Source organism: Oenanthe melanoleuca, chromosome 13, assembly GCF_029582105.1.
Source record: "Oenanthe melanoleuca isolate GR-GAL-2019-014 chromosome 13, OMel1.0, whole genome shotgun sequence".
Classification (NCBI taxonomy): Eukaryota; Metazoa; Chordata; class Aves; order Passeriformes; family Muscicapidae; genus Oenanthe; species Oenanthe melanoleuca.
This window is the reverse complement of record NC_079347.1, coordinates 15,071,299-15,088,492: the sequence shown is the minus strand read 5'-3', so window position 1 is coordinate 15,088,492 and position 17,194 is coordinate 15,071,299. Positions and strand designations below refer to the sequence as shown.

General features: G+C 39.8%; 1 protein-coding gene across 3 annotated transcripts in view; it reads right to left on the bottom strand.

Moving 5' to 3' along the window:
- Positions 1-17,194, bottom strand: part of SLIT3 (slit guidance ligand 3) — a 463,613-nt gene that overhangs the window by 73,817 nt on the left and 372,602 nt on the right. For all 3 annotated transcript variants that reach the window (XM_056502336.1, XM_056502338.1, XM_056502337.1), the window contains 4 exons: positions 9,551-9,619; positions 8,430-8,501; positions 8,176-8,247; positions 2,794-2,865 (listed from right to left, as the gene is read on the bottom strand). In XM_056502336.1, the coding sequence (XP_056358311.1) occupies positions 2,794-2,865; positions 8,176-8,247; positions 8,430-8,501; positions 9,551-9,619 (285 nt within the window). The remainder of the gene's footprint in view (positions 1-2,793; positions 2,866-8,175; positions 8,248-8,429; positions 8,502-9,550; positions 9,620-17,194) is intronic.

The window sequence follows — 17,194 nt, the reverse complement described above, 5'->3', positions numbered from 1 at the left end:
ATTACAGCAAAATATTCCCAGAAGGTAAAAATATCTTCTGCTGTAAGGAAATACCACCAGGAGCATTTTCAAAATGTTGGGCAGATATTTCTGTTCAGACACTTATTTTGTTTAGAGGAAACTCTGAATAAAGTCAATTAAAATAACTCTATGTTGAAAAAAAAGAGGAGGTGGCAACTTATTTTTATAGGCAGTTAATAAAATTTTGTGTAAAGAGAAGATAATTCAGCAGGATTAGAAATCTGAGCTGTTTATGGGAAATATGTTGGAAATACCTGCTGTACTCAACATCATCTGTTCCTGAGGGTTTGTGGAATCCCTGGAGTGCCATGGGGTCAGTGTGTGTGTGGGCAGTGCTTGGGACACTGTATCAGTGAATGGGAAGGACAGCAGCTGCAGGAACTGACCTAACTGGGAAGGTCCCAGTTGCACTCCAGCAGTTTTTTGTGTCTTTTTAAATAATATTATACATGAATTTACAGTAGTGCTGTAGCATTCCTATCATTGCCCTGGACTAAAAATGTCAGTAGAGTCACAGCTTAAATAGACAATTATGTGATTCAACTAAATAAAGTAATAAATACTTAACAAAACCAGTGTGCAGCACATACAAACCTACCTCCAAATTCAGTGAGCTAAAGCTACATAGCTTGTTATGTTATTTCAATTACAGTGAGATGATGTTCAAGACATAAATGAAATTTGGTGAAAATGTTCCTGTAGGCTTTAAACAGCTATGGAGAAAGTGATTGGACCATCCAGCTTTCACTTCTGTTCTTCCAATTACAGACCAACTCAAAACTATTGCAAAAGACTCTGACTAAAATCAATGGTTTTGTCTACACAAATATCTCTCTGCAATTCTAAAAGCCAGTTTGATGTCCCCCTTGTCCTGCCACAGGAGGCTTGGGCTGACCATCCTCCCCACACCCCAGTACTCAGCTCTCTACTGCCACAACACCAATCCCACCCTCAGCCACCACCTTGTACAGTTAAGACAAATTTTTGTTTTCCTATGCCGTAAGAGTTTGATGGGTAGCAAGTCCTTGTATTATTTTCAAACTGACGCCAAGTGCAGGTTTTCTCCTTGAAGATGTATGTATGAGGAGGGGCTCAAAATGCATTTATTTTCAATTATATATGACTGTTATGAGTAAGCACAGCTTTTCCAGGCACATGAAGAAAAAATTAATTGTGGTTGCTAAAAGTTTCAGGATCCTCTTTAAAAAAACTGGAGAGCACAATTGCACTGGAAAATTCAACTGTTCAACTGTGCAAATTACACCCCAGACAGGTCTTATTTATTTTATGGATCCTATTTATTACTGTTCATTTGGGCTTTGTGTATTTTACATTTCTGGCAGCACATATATCTAAACAGAAAGACTGCAGAGATTGTATTGGGCCAAAGGGGGTTTTATCACTCCCTAAGGTGAACGGTTTACCCAGGAAAATTGGATCTCCACTTCATTTAATGTAAACCCTGAGGGAAATCCAAACAAATGGGACATGCTATGTTTATTCCTTGAGTTCTGAAAATACCCCCAGCAGCCAGATTCCCAGTATAGGTGTCACTGCACTTCCAAAAGCAGGTATGGGGCTTCAGCTCAGTCAGACTTTCAATCCCAAACACATAAAATGACTTGACTAAACTGGGAACAGGGAAAACAAATGATACCAAGGTGTAAGCTGGAAACAGAGAAGATTATTTCTTTGCTCAAGTTGCCCAAGCTGCTCTCATGATTTCTGTCCCTACCAATCTGACATGTTTTTATTTTTTACTGTCCACAGAGGAACAGACAGAAAGCTTCCAGGCATGTGTCTGCTATCCAGAAAACACTTCAATACAATCTGAATCTGATGTTCAGGGAAGTGTTCTGGAGGGCATGTTAAAGGTTAAAAAGAGACAATAAATAGATATAAACCTATGTTAAATGCACACATATCTGCTTGTGTGTACATGAGCATCAGGGCAGAAAACATCTGTATCAGCCTGTGAAACCACTCACTCCACAAAGGGACCAACACATGTCCAGCCCTCTGATTCACTGAGGACAATAATCAAGAAAGTATTGCACAAAATTACTTTTCCTACATCAATTATCTAATAGTGTGAAGTATCACACACTATCTCAGTGAAAAAGCATTTTCTGGTCACTCAAGTTTAGTTTGGAGTCATTGCAGCTCTTTGTCTGTTATTTTATCAACTAAACTGCATTTGAAAGTCTCCTGGCCCTCTACCAGTATAATAGTCATTTCCTCAAAAAGCTGAAATGCCTGGTAATTTTTGCAAACTATGGAATGAAGTATTAATTCTGTGAAATGACCAATTTCCATGTGATTAAATATATATGTTTGTGCTAGTGATTCATCAACAAGTCCATATACTGACAACATTCCAGTATGCAAAACATATGACACTTATTAAGCAAAGAATTCACATTTGCTTAATATTTGCTCTTTGTGGGAGGTTTCCTGTCTCACTCTCAAACCATAATATACTCTGCATTTCACATTGACAATGCTGAAAGAAAATCCTGAACACAAAGTTCACAGCAGAGAAAACTGTCACACTTGCTCATTTGGTTTTCCTTAAGAAAATATTTTTATAACTAATAACAACAGGTTCTAGCATTTTTAAAATTTCCTTTGAACAAATGCACTCTGACTATCCAGAGCACATTATGAAAAGTGAGCAGGAAAAACAAAAAGCTATACAATCCTACCAATATGTGCTGTTTTACAAATCTGAACCCATCAGTCAAAGAGTTGAAGCCAGGCAGAAGTACTTACAGATGGGACAGAGACACCAGGTCATTGAAAGAACCCTCAGGAACACTGGAAATATCATTTCCATGAAGTGTCCTAGAATGGGGAGAAGCAGGAAGGAATTAAACCACAGTTTTTTTGTCTGATGCCTGCAACTGAAGGAATTGATGCTTAAAAAGGGTATTTAATTTTGATTCTTTGAGAGTTTCTGTGAGTTTCACAACTCATGAACTGCCATGCTTTATCACTCCTGCCTCTAGGTGCTGGCATTTAAAACAATGATGCAATCAGAATTGCTGGTGAGTGCTGCTGTAAATTAAAAAGGTGACATACCATTTATGCTGTTAAAAGTGCACTGATGACAAGTAGACCCTCACATCCAGACCTGTGTTTTCTTACACAATCCCATTAGCCAGAAGCACAGCAAAAACAGAGCAGGGGAAATAAGAATTGTGAAAGTTAAATTAAGTATTGACTTCAGAGAGATCCTAGGAGAGAAAGCAAGGGTCCCTGAGGGTAAATATAGCCACACATTCCTGTTCTTGCAGTAGAAAATATCTCTGTGCTACCAAGGAAAGCACCTGAAATCAGTTGTTTTAGGACATTATTCACCCAATGCAAAGAAACTATCATTTTTCAGCAGCATTTTAAGATCCCCTGAAAGGAGTGAAAGGGTTCTGCACTGTTTCCAGGACAATTTAAGCACCCACTTTATCTCTTTTCTGAGAAATACATTTGTGTGTGGTTTACACAGGTAGGCATAAATGGGAATTACTGTCAGTGCCCCAGACATGGCAGAGGAGGGAGGAAAACAGAAAGATGCTCTGTATTTTGGAGCAGCTCTTGCCCTTGAGTCATTTATTTTCTAACTTATCAGGTGATTTGCTGACACAGCAATCACAGTTTTTATTTCTGTGAGTGCACATATTGTTGAAACATTGGGTTTAAAGCAATCCAAATATCAACCCATGGAAACAGACAATAGACCCCAAAGAAAGAAAAGCATCTGTTTCTTGCAACCTTTCTTCCCTAACACCACTTTCAGCTGCACCAAGGTGTACATGATGCCCTTCCAACATCCTAAATTCTGAAATTTTCCTTTAAGCCTCTCTTGGTTTTGACTACTAATAATAACTTGGCATATATAAGGGTGTATCTCCAAGAAATGAATCTGAACAGGAACAGGAAGGATATGAGCTCCCACACAGTAACTCCAGATAAAACACACTCACTAATTCTGTACAGAATTACCAACTGAGTGAGACAAACCCCACAGCTATAAAATAAGGAGTATTTTGTTGGTGAGGAGGCCTAACCCACCACTTGTCATCAAAATGGTCAATGACATAAGCACAAATAAAGAAGCAGCTGCTCATAATGAGCTTATTGCTGATCTTTCAAACTGCAAGACAATTCTCTGTAAACAGACAACTTATATTAATCTTTGGGTTGTATCAGTCACATTTACCCTGTGAAGGACTACATTTTCTTTTCTAGGTGTATTGGAACATCTAAGAGAAGCTGAGGAATGACATAGCCATTTATCTGTAAGAAGTTAAACTTGTCAAATAAAAACCTTAGAAGGATTGGCTTTATTACATGTCCCAAACACTGAGGTGTTTCATGGATGTAAGAGCCTGCATTTTAATAAAAAAAATCATGTCAGAAATATCATCACTCCTGCAACTAAAATGAAATGACAAATGCTAAATCCCCCTTAAAACTCGCAGAAATAAATAGTGGCAAGAGAATTCAACAGTGCTACAAAATCTTTCCTCTTGGACCAACATCAGGAACACATTTTTATACCAAAAATCCTTATAAGCAAATGGTCAAATAAAATCCTTCACATTAGGACAGTTAAAGCATACACACTGATCTGTGCATTCTCCCTCAAAAGCACAACTTCCAGGGATACTCTTATCTAAACTCCAGTGAACAGCACAGGTATGGGTTTAAGGTGATGTGGATCTCCTCTGGAGGTCAGAGAAACAGAACAGTCCAGAATTCTTGAAACCAAAACTTGCTTCTAACACAGAATCTCACTAACTTATTCCTTTGTCTTCAGGGAAGGAAATTAATTCAACATATCCTTTTGGGCTGGGGTTTTCTGGTTGTTTTTCTTTTGCAAACCCTTCCCACGTCCTGCCTGCCAGCCCACTGTCCACAGCAGTGGGTCACTGCAGACACAAGGGGGATGTGTTTTTGTGGAGACAGAAACGTGGCTGAAGGGTTGAGCTCACAGAGCCACAACCCACCAGGGGCAAACTCCTACAGGGAACCCCAAGGGTGCCAAACTCTGCAGGAACCACACAGCTCAGATGTCAGGGAAAGCCCACACTGTCACTGCTCCACTATCCCAACAGCAGAACTTTTACAAATTCATTGGATAAATACAAGGAATCATTCTCTGATGAAAAAAAAAAAAGAAAAAAAGAAAAAAAGAAAAAAAAGAAACAGCCAAATGCTTCTGTTAGGTCAAATCAGTGCAGCACCCAACAATGAAACTCTACTGAAAAAACTTTGTGCCCAAAGATTATTGGTGACAGCTTTATCATCAGGCATATTAGTGTTTGTCTGAGCTTTTGAACTGCAGGAAATATCCAACAGGTTTCACTAAAACTGGAATATCTGTTAATAGAATATTCAGGAGGTAATTTTATCCCTTTTCCCCCTAACCATAACATGGAAAATTATTTAGAGACCTTAGCAAGTAATTTAATTTTTGGACTTAGCCTCTTAAATAAGTCACATATAAAAATATGAGATTACACAATAATCTTTAAAATAATCTGTTCAGGTCATCCAGAGAGTTCTAATACTTAAAATTTGTCTCAATCTCAGTTTCCTTAATCTGTTTATATTTAGTCTCTAAGAAGACTAGTTTTGGACAAATTAACTGAAAAACAAATCCACAACTTTTCACTGTAACAGCTTTGGCTCAAAAACTTATTGATACCAACTTCTGCTTATTAAAAAATTCTCCAGACTTTACGTCCTGAGCTCCCCAGCACCCTTTGGCTGCTGCTGTGGATAAACCATGTGAATGCTGAGATAAAAGATCTGATTGTGTAAACATTGATAGATATTAAGGCTTAAACATAAACATGTTGACTCTGCAATTTTCTCATTGCGCTGAAAAATCTAAGAAAGGGAGTTCAGAATGAAATATCTGTCAAAGACCAAGTGCATCATACAGCCAGGATTATTATGATTTTCAGAGAACTTATTTACTGTAATTCATACAGATGCAAAAATACAGAAAACATAAGGAGTTTGGAAGACCTTCATGAGAAAGGTCTGCTACCTTCAAAGGCATGAACAGCCAAAGGTAATGAGATCCCTATATCCTTTTTATAAAAAGAAAAGTGGAAATTGTTTTGCTGATGTTTTCTCTTTTAAGTTCCCCTGAGAGCATGGATAATAAAAAACTGACAATAACAGATTTCATTTTGTCTCTTGGAAACCATTTTCTCTTTGGAGGATTGATTTTTAGTAGCAGCAGTGATGACACGTGGCAAAAGTTGTAGCTGATACCAGAGTTTTGTGGGCCATAATAAATCAAATCAATCTGGAGGCTTCCAAATGCAGGGAGCAGAGGCAGAGATTCCCATCTAGGCTTCATTTCACTGCTCTGTGCAAGGCACTGTGGATTTCTCCCTTGAAGGAGGAAGATACTTTCTGATTAGCAGATCATTTTAAAAAGCCAAAAAACAACAGTTGTCATTAAAATACTGCCCTCTCTTTTTGCCCATATGTGGCCTGTAAGAACAGAAGTGAAAAGACAAATTGTAGCTATTGGAAAGAGGAGGCACAGTTTATCTACACTGTAATTCAGGGTAGAGAGCCCCACATGAGCTTTAATCAAGCTAGCTTGCATATCAGAAGCAGGCCAGAAGACAGCTCCATATGGAATAATTTATTTGGCCATGAAACAGAATATATTAATCTGTGGCTGAATTTCAGGACTCATGTAACAGCTCAAATGTGACCATCCTAGTGTGTTAGAAATCAGGATCCCAAGCCAAATGTAAAACAACAAATCCAAATCACGTATCTTTCTTGTTTTTACTAATGAAAAGTGGGAATCCAAAGCTGTCTTGTAATTTGGGAAGTTGAAACTGAGATATCTGTTTTACCACTGAAACCACAGTGAAAGGTCTCAGCCAAGCAGCTCTGCCTTATTGGTTCCACAGTCCCAGTACTGCCCATGTTGACACTTTGATTCCACATTTATGGAGCCAGTGCACAGCAACCACTTCTCTTTAAATTGACACAAACTTCTGCATCTGAGCATCATCTAATTTTTATTTTTTTTTTTAAACGAAAAATATCAATGTGAAGTTTCAAAGCACTCAGGAGAATCTTCAGCTCCTCTGTCCTGAGCTTTGAGTTCAGAGCTCTTTCTCCTTCAGCACACTGAACAAACTCACCACAGACAAGCTATTTAATTCATCCCCTTTGGCTACTGTGCAAGTCATGGTGACCCACTCATGTTTCTGGGGCACAGGGAGGAAAGTGCCTTCTCCACCTTCCTGACGTGGGGCCAGGTGTCCACAAAACCAACCCAGGGTTTGTTTCTGATAGTGAGAGGGAGTGAACACAAGACAGAAGCAGGAGCCAGTCCTGCAGATGTAGGGGAAAGCTGGGAGGAGGCTCTTGCTGTGAGGAACAGACCCACAGCCGCACTCTGAGGAAATATAAAGATGACTTTCACAAGAGATTGTAAACAAATGGTTTAATCCAGAAAGCTGCTGAAAGCAGCACTGGAAAGAAAGGAATAGTGCAGAAAAGGACCTCCCAAGAAATAAACCACACATGGATATCTCTAAGCAAGCCCCCACTTGATAGGAGGTGTAATTTTATTGACAACTTAGGGACATTTGAGACAGGCATCTCAGCATTACTGGTGCCCAGGCACTGACATGATTTATTCACTGATTTAGTTTGAGGGCTTCTAACTTCCCTTCAGATCACATTCTAGCTTGCCTGCTTGAATCTGAATCAATAGAAAATATTCTGAAAATGCACAAGTTTTCCAGAAAGACGCTTTTGCTGAAGCATCCAATGGAAACTCAGACTCTATGAACAAGTATATACAAACTAAGAGAAAAGTTCTTTCCTGTGGAGCACCCAAACAATGTTCAGGCAGAAGAGACAGGCTCTATGAAGACTTTGGAGACCTGTTTCCATGATAGTTCTTGTATCCAAGCTTTCAGAGAAAAGCCATTCCTCCTGCAAATACGTAATTGCATCTTTAGCACTCACCTGCTCTGGCCTCTACTGGACAAACTGCACCAGAGTACAAATACATTGACACTAATTATATGAAAATTGATGACCACCTGCCCACCAAACCCTCCTGCCAGCAGCTGCAGCTCAGCTGCTCTGGAGGGTTGCACTTACAGCACTCGCAGAGACCGGAGCCCGTGGAAGGCGTGGACAGGGATGCACCGGAGCCTGTTGTAACTCAGGATGCTGGAGAAGGGGAGAGCACAGTCACAAACCTGTGTTGGCTTTGCTTATTCCACTGCTAACTCAACCACAGATAAGCATGGAAAGCCACATGTTTAAGCAACAAGAGATACACTAATTGCTCAACACCTTAGATGGTGTTGGAAAAGCAATTAAAGCTGTTATCAAAACTTTGGGCTACTTACAGCGTTGATAACTGAGTCATGTTGCTGAAGGTGTGATTGGCCAATACACTGATGCTGTTGTTACTCAAATCACTAAAGAAACACACAGAGAAAATATCATTTACATGTATGAATTAAGAAAAATGTAAGCTTACATAATATCTGCCCAGAAAAAGGCTTGAGGCAATTGAAAAGTCACATATTATCAACTGGTGTATTTTCTGACCAACTTTGAATAGGCTCTAAAGGAAAAGCACATCAGACTCCCCTAAAAAGCCTCAGACTCAGAAATACTAAGGCATATTTCCAGATATAGCATTCAATGAAAAGAACAATTGAATAAACGATACAAGCACTGCTGAATATTTACTGTTCCAACTTGCTTTGCAATATATTCCAGGCACCCCACTTCCATATGCTCCTCATATTGACAGCTACTAGAACAAAATTTCATTTTTCATTTTAAAATGTGTTTTAGGCTCAACCAGAACATTTTGTTTTGTTATTGATCTCCTCTGAAAAGCAAAATTAGAGATGTTTCCAAATAAAAAACACTCTTAAAACAAAGGATTTCAGTTTTAGCTCGATGTTGTTTTTGTCTGAGGTTGCCCAGCCCATTGAACTGGAGTATCTGCACAGCTGATTCCAAGAGCATTTGAAAATTCCTGATGAACAATTTAGGCAGAAAATTTCACTCCTGTGTATTTCAGGGAGCAATTTACAGAACAAACTCTAGCTGTGTCTCTATCTGCTTGACTATTCATAGAAGAAACAGCTATGCAAATTGTCATTGCCTTAGCATTATAAATACAGCCTCATCTAGCACAAATTAATGTGTCTCCTCTGCTAATGACCTTTACAGATAAATCTGCCAAGTGAAACTGCAGCAGCCTGTGTGAGAGTTTTGTCCTCTTGGGGTCCTGCAGAGCAAGGGGTTTCTCAGGCACCTCACTCTTTATGAACAATTATTGGCAGCACTGTCTACTGTGAAATTCTTTCCAAATTCAAATTACGGAAGGTTTTGGGGTTTGGTGTTGGTTTTTTCCTCCCCCCTCCAAATGCCAATTATTTATGTTCCACCAACAGCATAGTGCAGAAAGAGTAATGCAATTTTCCTGACATTGAAACCACGTGTTTCTTACATCAGTGTCAGGTGTCTGAAGGCAGAGAGCCCCTTCGGCACAGCAGGCAGATGGTTTCCTTCCAAGTACCTGAAAAAAGTCAGACAAATACACAAACACATTAACAAGAACTCATGTCACTCAATCTGCACCATGGATGAGGACAATATAAAGTCAGTCACTAATGAAATTATCTTTGATTCATTGCTTCAAAACTCCAACAGCTTTTGCTTTATAAATGAATTAATCCCCATGCAAAACTCGACAGCAGCTTATTGTTTTACTTTATTTGTTTTAAAACTTGGAAGTACATAAAGGATCTTTGGCCTACAGCAAACAGAAATGACCATTTGGTTCTTTTGTGACAGCAGCTGAAAAAGGGGAGAAAAATTGCATGGCTTGTGCTCTGAACTCAGAGTTACCTTTCCCAAGTGTCTCCAACAGTGCTGGCTGCTCCCTGACCTGCGAGGGAGGCTCTGTCTTGTGCATGTAAGCTCCTTGTGCAGCCAGAATGGGAAGAGGAGCTGCACTCCCAGATCTCTGTGCTGCAAAAGGTCCCACTTATTCCAGCATCAACACAAACATCCACAAGTTTGATGGCACCACAGCAATACACCCTTACCTCTCCTTTTCCCAGCATGCTGGTACAGGAGGAAAACTTGGTATAAATTAAAGATCAAAGACCAAGAGCTCTTGGAATAGAGGTTCCTCCTACAGGCACTAAATAGATTTAACAACATATTTTGTGTTTCCAGTGTGGAAGTTGTCTGAGACACCAGTGAACCTATTTCTAAGGAGACAAAGGCATGGCAGGGCTAAAGCCTTTGGGGATAATCCTAACTCCTCATACAGGCAGATTGAGCCTCCCTTTTGCAGTTTTCCTCCACTGAAGAAACATGATCAGTGAGATACTCAGCAAAACCCCTGAAAAAACATAATAGCTCTTAAAAAGCCTGCCAAAAGAGAGCGTGGCTACTCCAGTCTGCACAGCTGACTTGTGGCAGCAATGGGACGTGGGCATTTCCCTGTTTGTTATAATAAAATAGAGACAGAGCTGGAGTTTTTTCCTTAACCTTGGCTTTTAGGTACCCCTGGAAGATACCAAAGTAATAAGGCTCCAATGAAAATTGTGATACTGTGATACTGTGGCAGTGTCAAGATGTTTCTCCAGACATCTTCCAAAAGCAGCATCTACCTGGGAAACAAATCCATCCTTCTCAGAAGGCACTGTGGAGGAGGAAGGCATTCCTCCCTCCATACGTGGGATAAAAGAGAAAATGATACCTCCCTTCCTTACATGAGGCTGCAGGGATTTTTCCTGAGGTAGACACGGGGCAATGCAATTGATATGGAATGTTTTGAAACATAATCAAGTGTAGCCAGGAAATGCAGCCCACAGACACCAGAACACTTAATGTGCTGCCTCTGCTGCTGAAAACAGAATCTGATAATCATGTTAAGAATTTTTATTCCACACATACAATTTCCTTTTCTTTGGCAACAGACCTCCTTATTCCGCACTTACTATAGCAAACAACAGTAATAATAGATTATCCTTGTGCTCTATGTTCCCTTTCTACACAAGTATCTCATACAGAGATACTTGTGTAAACTAAATCCAAGGATTTTTTCCCACAAACTTTATTTTTACATAATTAAAAAAATAAAATCTATAAAAAACCTGTAATTTTTTTACATAATGTATTTTATAGCTGGCATTATTTTCCCCCTTTTTATTTCATCTTAATGACCTCTCAGCATTTTCTGCTGCTTCAAATCTCTTTTCTACTGAGCTCCAACTGAACCACTGCACCCAGCCTCACAGTCATCCCTTCTGCCTGTGCACAGGATCCAATCCTGGCAGAGTTACCCCAGAGCATCACTGGAGTTCACCTAACTCCTTGCCAGGGTTGGGCTGGACAAGGTGGGAATACCAGCTTCTGACTTTTTAACCAAAAGAAATTTCTTTCTCAGTTAAAAACCCTAGTGAACTAATCAATCTCTCCCCTGACAATGATCATGAGCACTGAGTGAGAGCTGCACAGCCAGCAAAGCAGGGACAGAGTCTCACTAGCAGAGGACAGGTTAGTTGTGCCACACCTACACCTCCCATGGGTATCTGCATCCAGCAAGTGGAAAGCCACTTGCCTAATTTTGGCTAAATCTGTTACAAATCCTTGTGAAAATGGAGTTCCTTGGTAATTTCCCACTACAAATTGTTATGTAGGAGATTCTCAGAATTTAGACATGCATGTCACATTTTTAACAGGGCAAACCATGTCACTTTCCCCCAGTCATGGTCTGCTGTGGATGCAGCAGGAAGGTGGGAGTCTGTGCCTTCTCCTTCATCCCAGAAAATCACAAATCTCAAACCCATGCAAGAGGGCAGGTTAAGGTTCTAGTCTTTATTCCAAATGCAGAATTCTAAGGATTTCTAAAGGAAATCAAAAGCAGGTCATGTATTATGTATCTGGAAGTTATATATGATTTTCATTTCGGAAAGGAGACTCTTGCAATATGTTGAATTCTTCAGGAACATATTTTCAGGATATTCTCCTGTTGATCTCAATATGAAACAGCCTGCAATTTAAACAAACTGCTGCTAGTCAGCCAAAGTTTTTCCCTCCTCTTTTGCTTTCTGGGGCAATCAGAAGTCAAGGGTGCACATTTTAATTCAGTGCTTTATGACTCAGACTAACATAGACATGCAGACCCCTGGAGTTAAACTCCTACAGAAGATCTGCTCTGAACAGCTCTGGATTTGCACTGCAGCAATTTGATGGTTATATAAATGTGCTAGCAGAAAACTGCAATAATCATATCAGTGGTACAGTTTCTGAATAAACACAATTTAAAGTACAGATAATACACTTTTCATGCATCCATAAGAACAATTCACCACCACTAAACCTCTCACCCCATTATCCAAAGCATGGCAGCATTTTCTTAGCTGAAGGCATTCATTCTGAAAGCATATTTAAGTACAGGGAATTTGAAATAACCAAGGCTTTTAGGGCATAAGAGCCTGCCAAGTATCACGAGGATCTGGGATGCAGGATTTGAGGCAAACAACTGCAGCAGGGGAGGTGCAGGAGGGGCCAGCCCCTCCCCACCTTGCTGGGCTCTGAAGGATGGATGGGGGCTGCCAGGGGGCTGGAAGCTGGACATAGTGAATAGAAGAATTATTCCTGAGGGCAAATGGGCAGAGACACAAAACTTTGTGTGTTTATGTATACATCTATATAAATAAAAAAACACAGATGAAGCTACTGATGCCCTGCCAAGAAACTCCTCAAAATAGCCATAAAAGAGTGAATTTGGAAGGAAGATTAAATTTTTAATTCTTTCCAGTCTTTAGCCAAAGGAATATGATGTCCATGGAGTCTGGTATGCAAAGAAATTCTGGTATGAATGAAGAAAAGTACATGTCTAATTTTAATTCTGGGAATCAATTTATTAATATACAGAGTCAAGACTGAGTGTCAGTTACCTTAAAATAGACACTGCTAACCAAAACAACCTCATCTGCTCCCTAAGGTCCCTAGGCTCTAGTTTAAATAACATATTGGAGGTTTTTTTTTTTTTTTTTATTTTTTTCACCCTGTGAATGCTGCTGAGAATCCTCAAGTCTCAGGCAACCAACAGACAATTACCAGTGCAAAAAAAGTGAAAAAAGCCAAACCAAAAAAAACCAAAATATGTGTTCAGCTCTCAAAGGAAGCCACCACCTTCCTGCCTGGAAAGGTTTCTTCTAGAACATGGCCAGGGGGGCTGGCACTGTGGGGCAGGGCCTGCAGCAGTCCCAGGGCTCATCCAGCACCTTCCACACACACACCAACATTGCACATAAAAAATTTAAAACCATGCATAAAAGATGACAGCTGATCTTTTTCCAACTTGTCTATTTTTGTACTGAAACCACTTGGATTGGAGGTGATATAACCAGCACAAGGTGCCAGAGCATAGTGCAACAATTTGAATCACTTGGAATCCTTTTTGTACTGAGATGTCTATTCAGCCATAAAGTCAAGCTCACAGTGGCAATCTGTGCTAAGAGGAGAAACTGGAGAGAGAAATCACTTCTCAGGCAGTAATTGAAAAGGCACAAAACCTTTTCTTTAAATATTCCACAAAGAATGTTACATTACAAAAACCAAGATACTTGGCAACTTTATGGAGCTCGAAAATTAAGTTACACTCCAAAATTTTTAATGTCTATACCCAGTATCCAAAATTTTTGAGTCAAATTTCATTTCCTAAAAATGGTGGTCTAGAAAAGAATTGGACTGTGAAAGATGAAACATCCACAAAACATGAATTTAAGAGCTTCAATGACAGTTTATTGAGAGGAAACAAAAATCAAGTGTGGATCTAGGTTCAAATATGGATCTTGAACTTCTGCAAGCTTTGGCAGATTTGGACTCTGGGTTTTGCTGTATTTGTACATCAGACCACAACCTCCATGTCTGACACACAGAAACATGGCTGTGTTTGAGAGAAAGTTAAACTTTAGTCTCTGCTAGTGCTATTGTCACTTTTCTGATATGTACCCAAACTTCACCAGCCACTCAACATGTTATTTGATAGTATTGATATTATTTGCTCTTTCTAAACTATCAGGTTTGAAATGCAGATTAATTCCTCTGTTTCACCTGTAATTAAAATATCCTCTACAGAACTCTCCCTCCTCTCAATGGGAGAATCCCCCTCTGCAGAAAATCAGCAAGACCACATAACCCAATTGTTTCTCTCCTTTACTACCAAAGGAAAATTCCCTGATGCCTGTGCTGGGGGTCATTGTGTAAAACAGTGTGAATTGCTGGACAAGCAGGAGCATTTGCATTCTCAAGCAATTTGATTTTCATCAAATATCTCACTCCAGAGTTTCCCTTTGATCATTAGCAAGACAGGCAAACTGAAAAACAGTGCTAAACTGTTACAATATTCCACACCTATCCAAACTGCTCTGGGCATATTTGTAGCATGATTATATTTGTAGCATGATTAGCATGGCCCAGGTATGAGCCACTGCTTTTAGTCACAAGTCCAAGGAAATCACAAATGCCTTGGAAGCTGGAAAAAAAGGGTTGGGATTGGTGGTAAATACCTCCAAATAGACATGAAAACTCATGTGTCAAATACATGAACCTACCAGGCAGAACATGAAACATAAATGGGAGAGAGGTTTGTGAGGAGAGAAAGAGAAATGACAAAAGCAATGCAAATATTAGCCTGCATTAATATAAATGGAAGGGAAAATAATCACTAACAATGATGTATGGGTGCAGGTTTTTCTAACAATCCCACTAGTGCTATCCTATAGCCTGGTGTCATGACAACATTTGGAGTCTAGAGATGACATGATTGGTACATATTTATTCTAAAACACACCATGCTCATTATGTTACAGCTTGTGCACACTGTCCACATAATTGCCTCCAATGTTTTTCCCCAGTGCAAAATGTTATTTGCTGTAGGTCCATAAAAGCAGCTGGATGCTGTCAGATAAGACTTTATTAGAAATAGACTATACTTTTGTGAATAAAAGGAAAAGATCTAGTATTCACACACTGAGGTAATACATAAAAGGAGAAAGAGCATGGGAAACTTAGTTCAAACAGATTTAGGGGAAAAAAACAGAAGAAAAGGAAAGCCTAAAACACTAAGCAGCAGCAAGGCTGAGTTCCAAACTAGCTCATTGCATGAACATTTTACTTCTGAACATCTGGAGCAGAAAACTGAATACGTTCAAAAAACCCAAGGTTTCTCTTCAGGGCAAGCAAACAGTGGGAAAAAATGTAGGCAGTATGTAAATATACAGTGGAGGAATATACAGTGAAGGAATTTTCAAGAAACAACATAATATTTTCCTATCCCAAGAAGCTGGAAGAAGGCTTGCCCATGATGACAGGGTTTTCTGAAGAAAAAGCTAGGAAATAGAAATTTCTTGCATCATCATTCCTCTGAAAAGCCAGGACACTTAGTGATCTTTTCAACTCTGTTCTAGATGGAAGCCTTCCCTGCCAAGGTAATCCCTGCTCCCAAGGGTGGTACAAATCAAACACAGGGATGTCTCCTATCATTCCAAGCTCTAAACATGAAGGAGATAATGGTTTTCACATGTCTTGTCTATATATACATTGAAACAGAAACTCAGAATGAATGCTGAAAGGAGTGAGCCTGTGTCTCCTGTCCACCCTGCAATAAAACTTTGCTGGGGATCTTTTTGCTGAGTGTAGGTACAGTGAAATTGGACCCAGAAAGGGTAACATTTCCCCTCTGTGCCTGTGCAAGAGAAATGCTTATTTTTGTACAGTGCTATTTAATACCTGTTACAAGGAAAGGATTCTTGTTTTAAGACTGTTTTAAGACCTCTAAGAGAATTAAAAGAAACTTCTGAGAAGACCACATTCAGCCAAGAGAGAGTGTTTTAAGTAGATACGTGGCAGCTCTTTTCTTTAAAAAACACTGCACAAAAGCACTGCAGTTTAATAAAAAGCACTGCAACCAGTGTCCCTGGCAGATGAATACGTCAGCAATGGAAGGTTATAAATGTCAGACTGGTGCACTCATGAAAATTGCACTGAAGTGCTCCTGTGCATCCTGTCCCTGCAGGGAGGGAGCTGTGGGACACAGGGACAAGAGGCTCTGCATGTCCTTGGCACCTCCTTGGCACCTGTGACTGTGGGCTTGGGCAACTGAACGAGGCAAGTCTCTCTCACCCTGTGCCCAGGAAGATTTTGGGTTCCCTCTTCCAGGTTCCAGCTGTCCTCAAGATGAGGCAAGAGGCTGGGTTTCACATCAGATGCTGCTTATCACAGCAACAACGGCAGTTCTCAAACACAGAGCAATAAAAATGTGTAACTTCACACTGGTAACTTGTAACCTGCATGATATAGCAGGTTATGGGCAGTATCTCTATCTCTATCTGGAAGCAGAAGAAAAGCAAGCAAGATTGATTATTTTTTATTTACTTATTTCATTCTTGTCACAGTTTCCACGAACGTATGAAATTTCATGCTTCAGTACCTGCAACCCATCTTTTGGTGTAGATACAAATAAGGAGCTCAGTCTATGTCGGTGGAGAGGAGAATGAGATCAGGATTGAATTTGGAGACAGCTGGGACAGATTCAAAGGTTGTATCTGCAGAATATGAAATATTCAGAGCCAGGCAGCCCATGGCTGTCTGTGTTCTGCTGACACATTTCTGGATGGAAAGCAGAAAGCTGAACTAGAGCTTTGCACAGCCAAGAGGCTCCTTGAAGAAGACAGTCACGTAAACTCCTCTGAACTCAAACTGCTCAGCTCCAGGCTGTTGCCTCATTTGCCAAGACATGGTTAAGAAATATAGCAGTTTTTAAGAATATGAGATTAATTTTACTCTTTTTGTGAAAGCTATGTCGTCAGGGTATCAGATAGTATCAGTAAAACTCAAGATGCAAAATTTAAGCATAAAAATTCCTCAGAGTGGCAGTGGAAATCAGAGTAACATCTGTGATACCTTACTGCTGGCAAGCTACATTTGAATGCAATGACACCTGAACAAAAGCAGAGCAGAGATGACCTTGCAGACTTCTTAACACTGATGGCAATATATAAAGGAATCCAGACCAGAAATTGGCTTTTGATTCAATTCACTATTAACCACACCCTGGTCAAAGGTG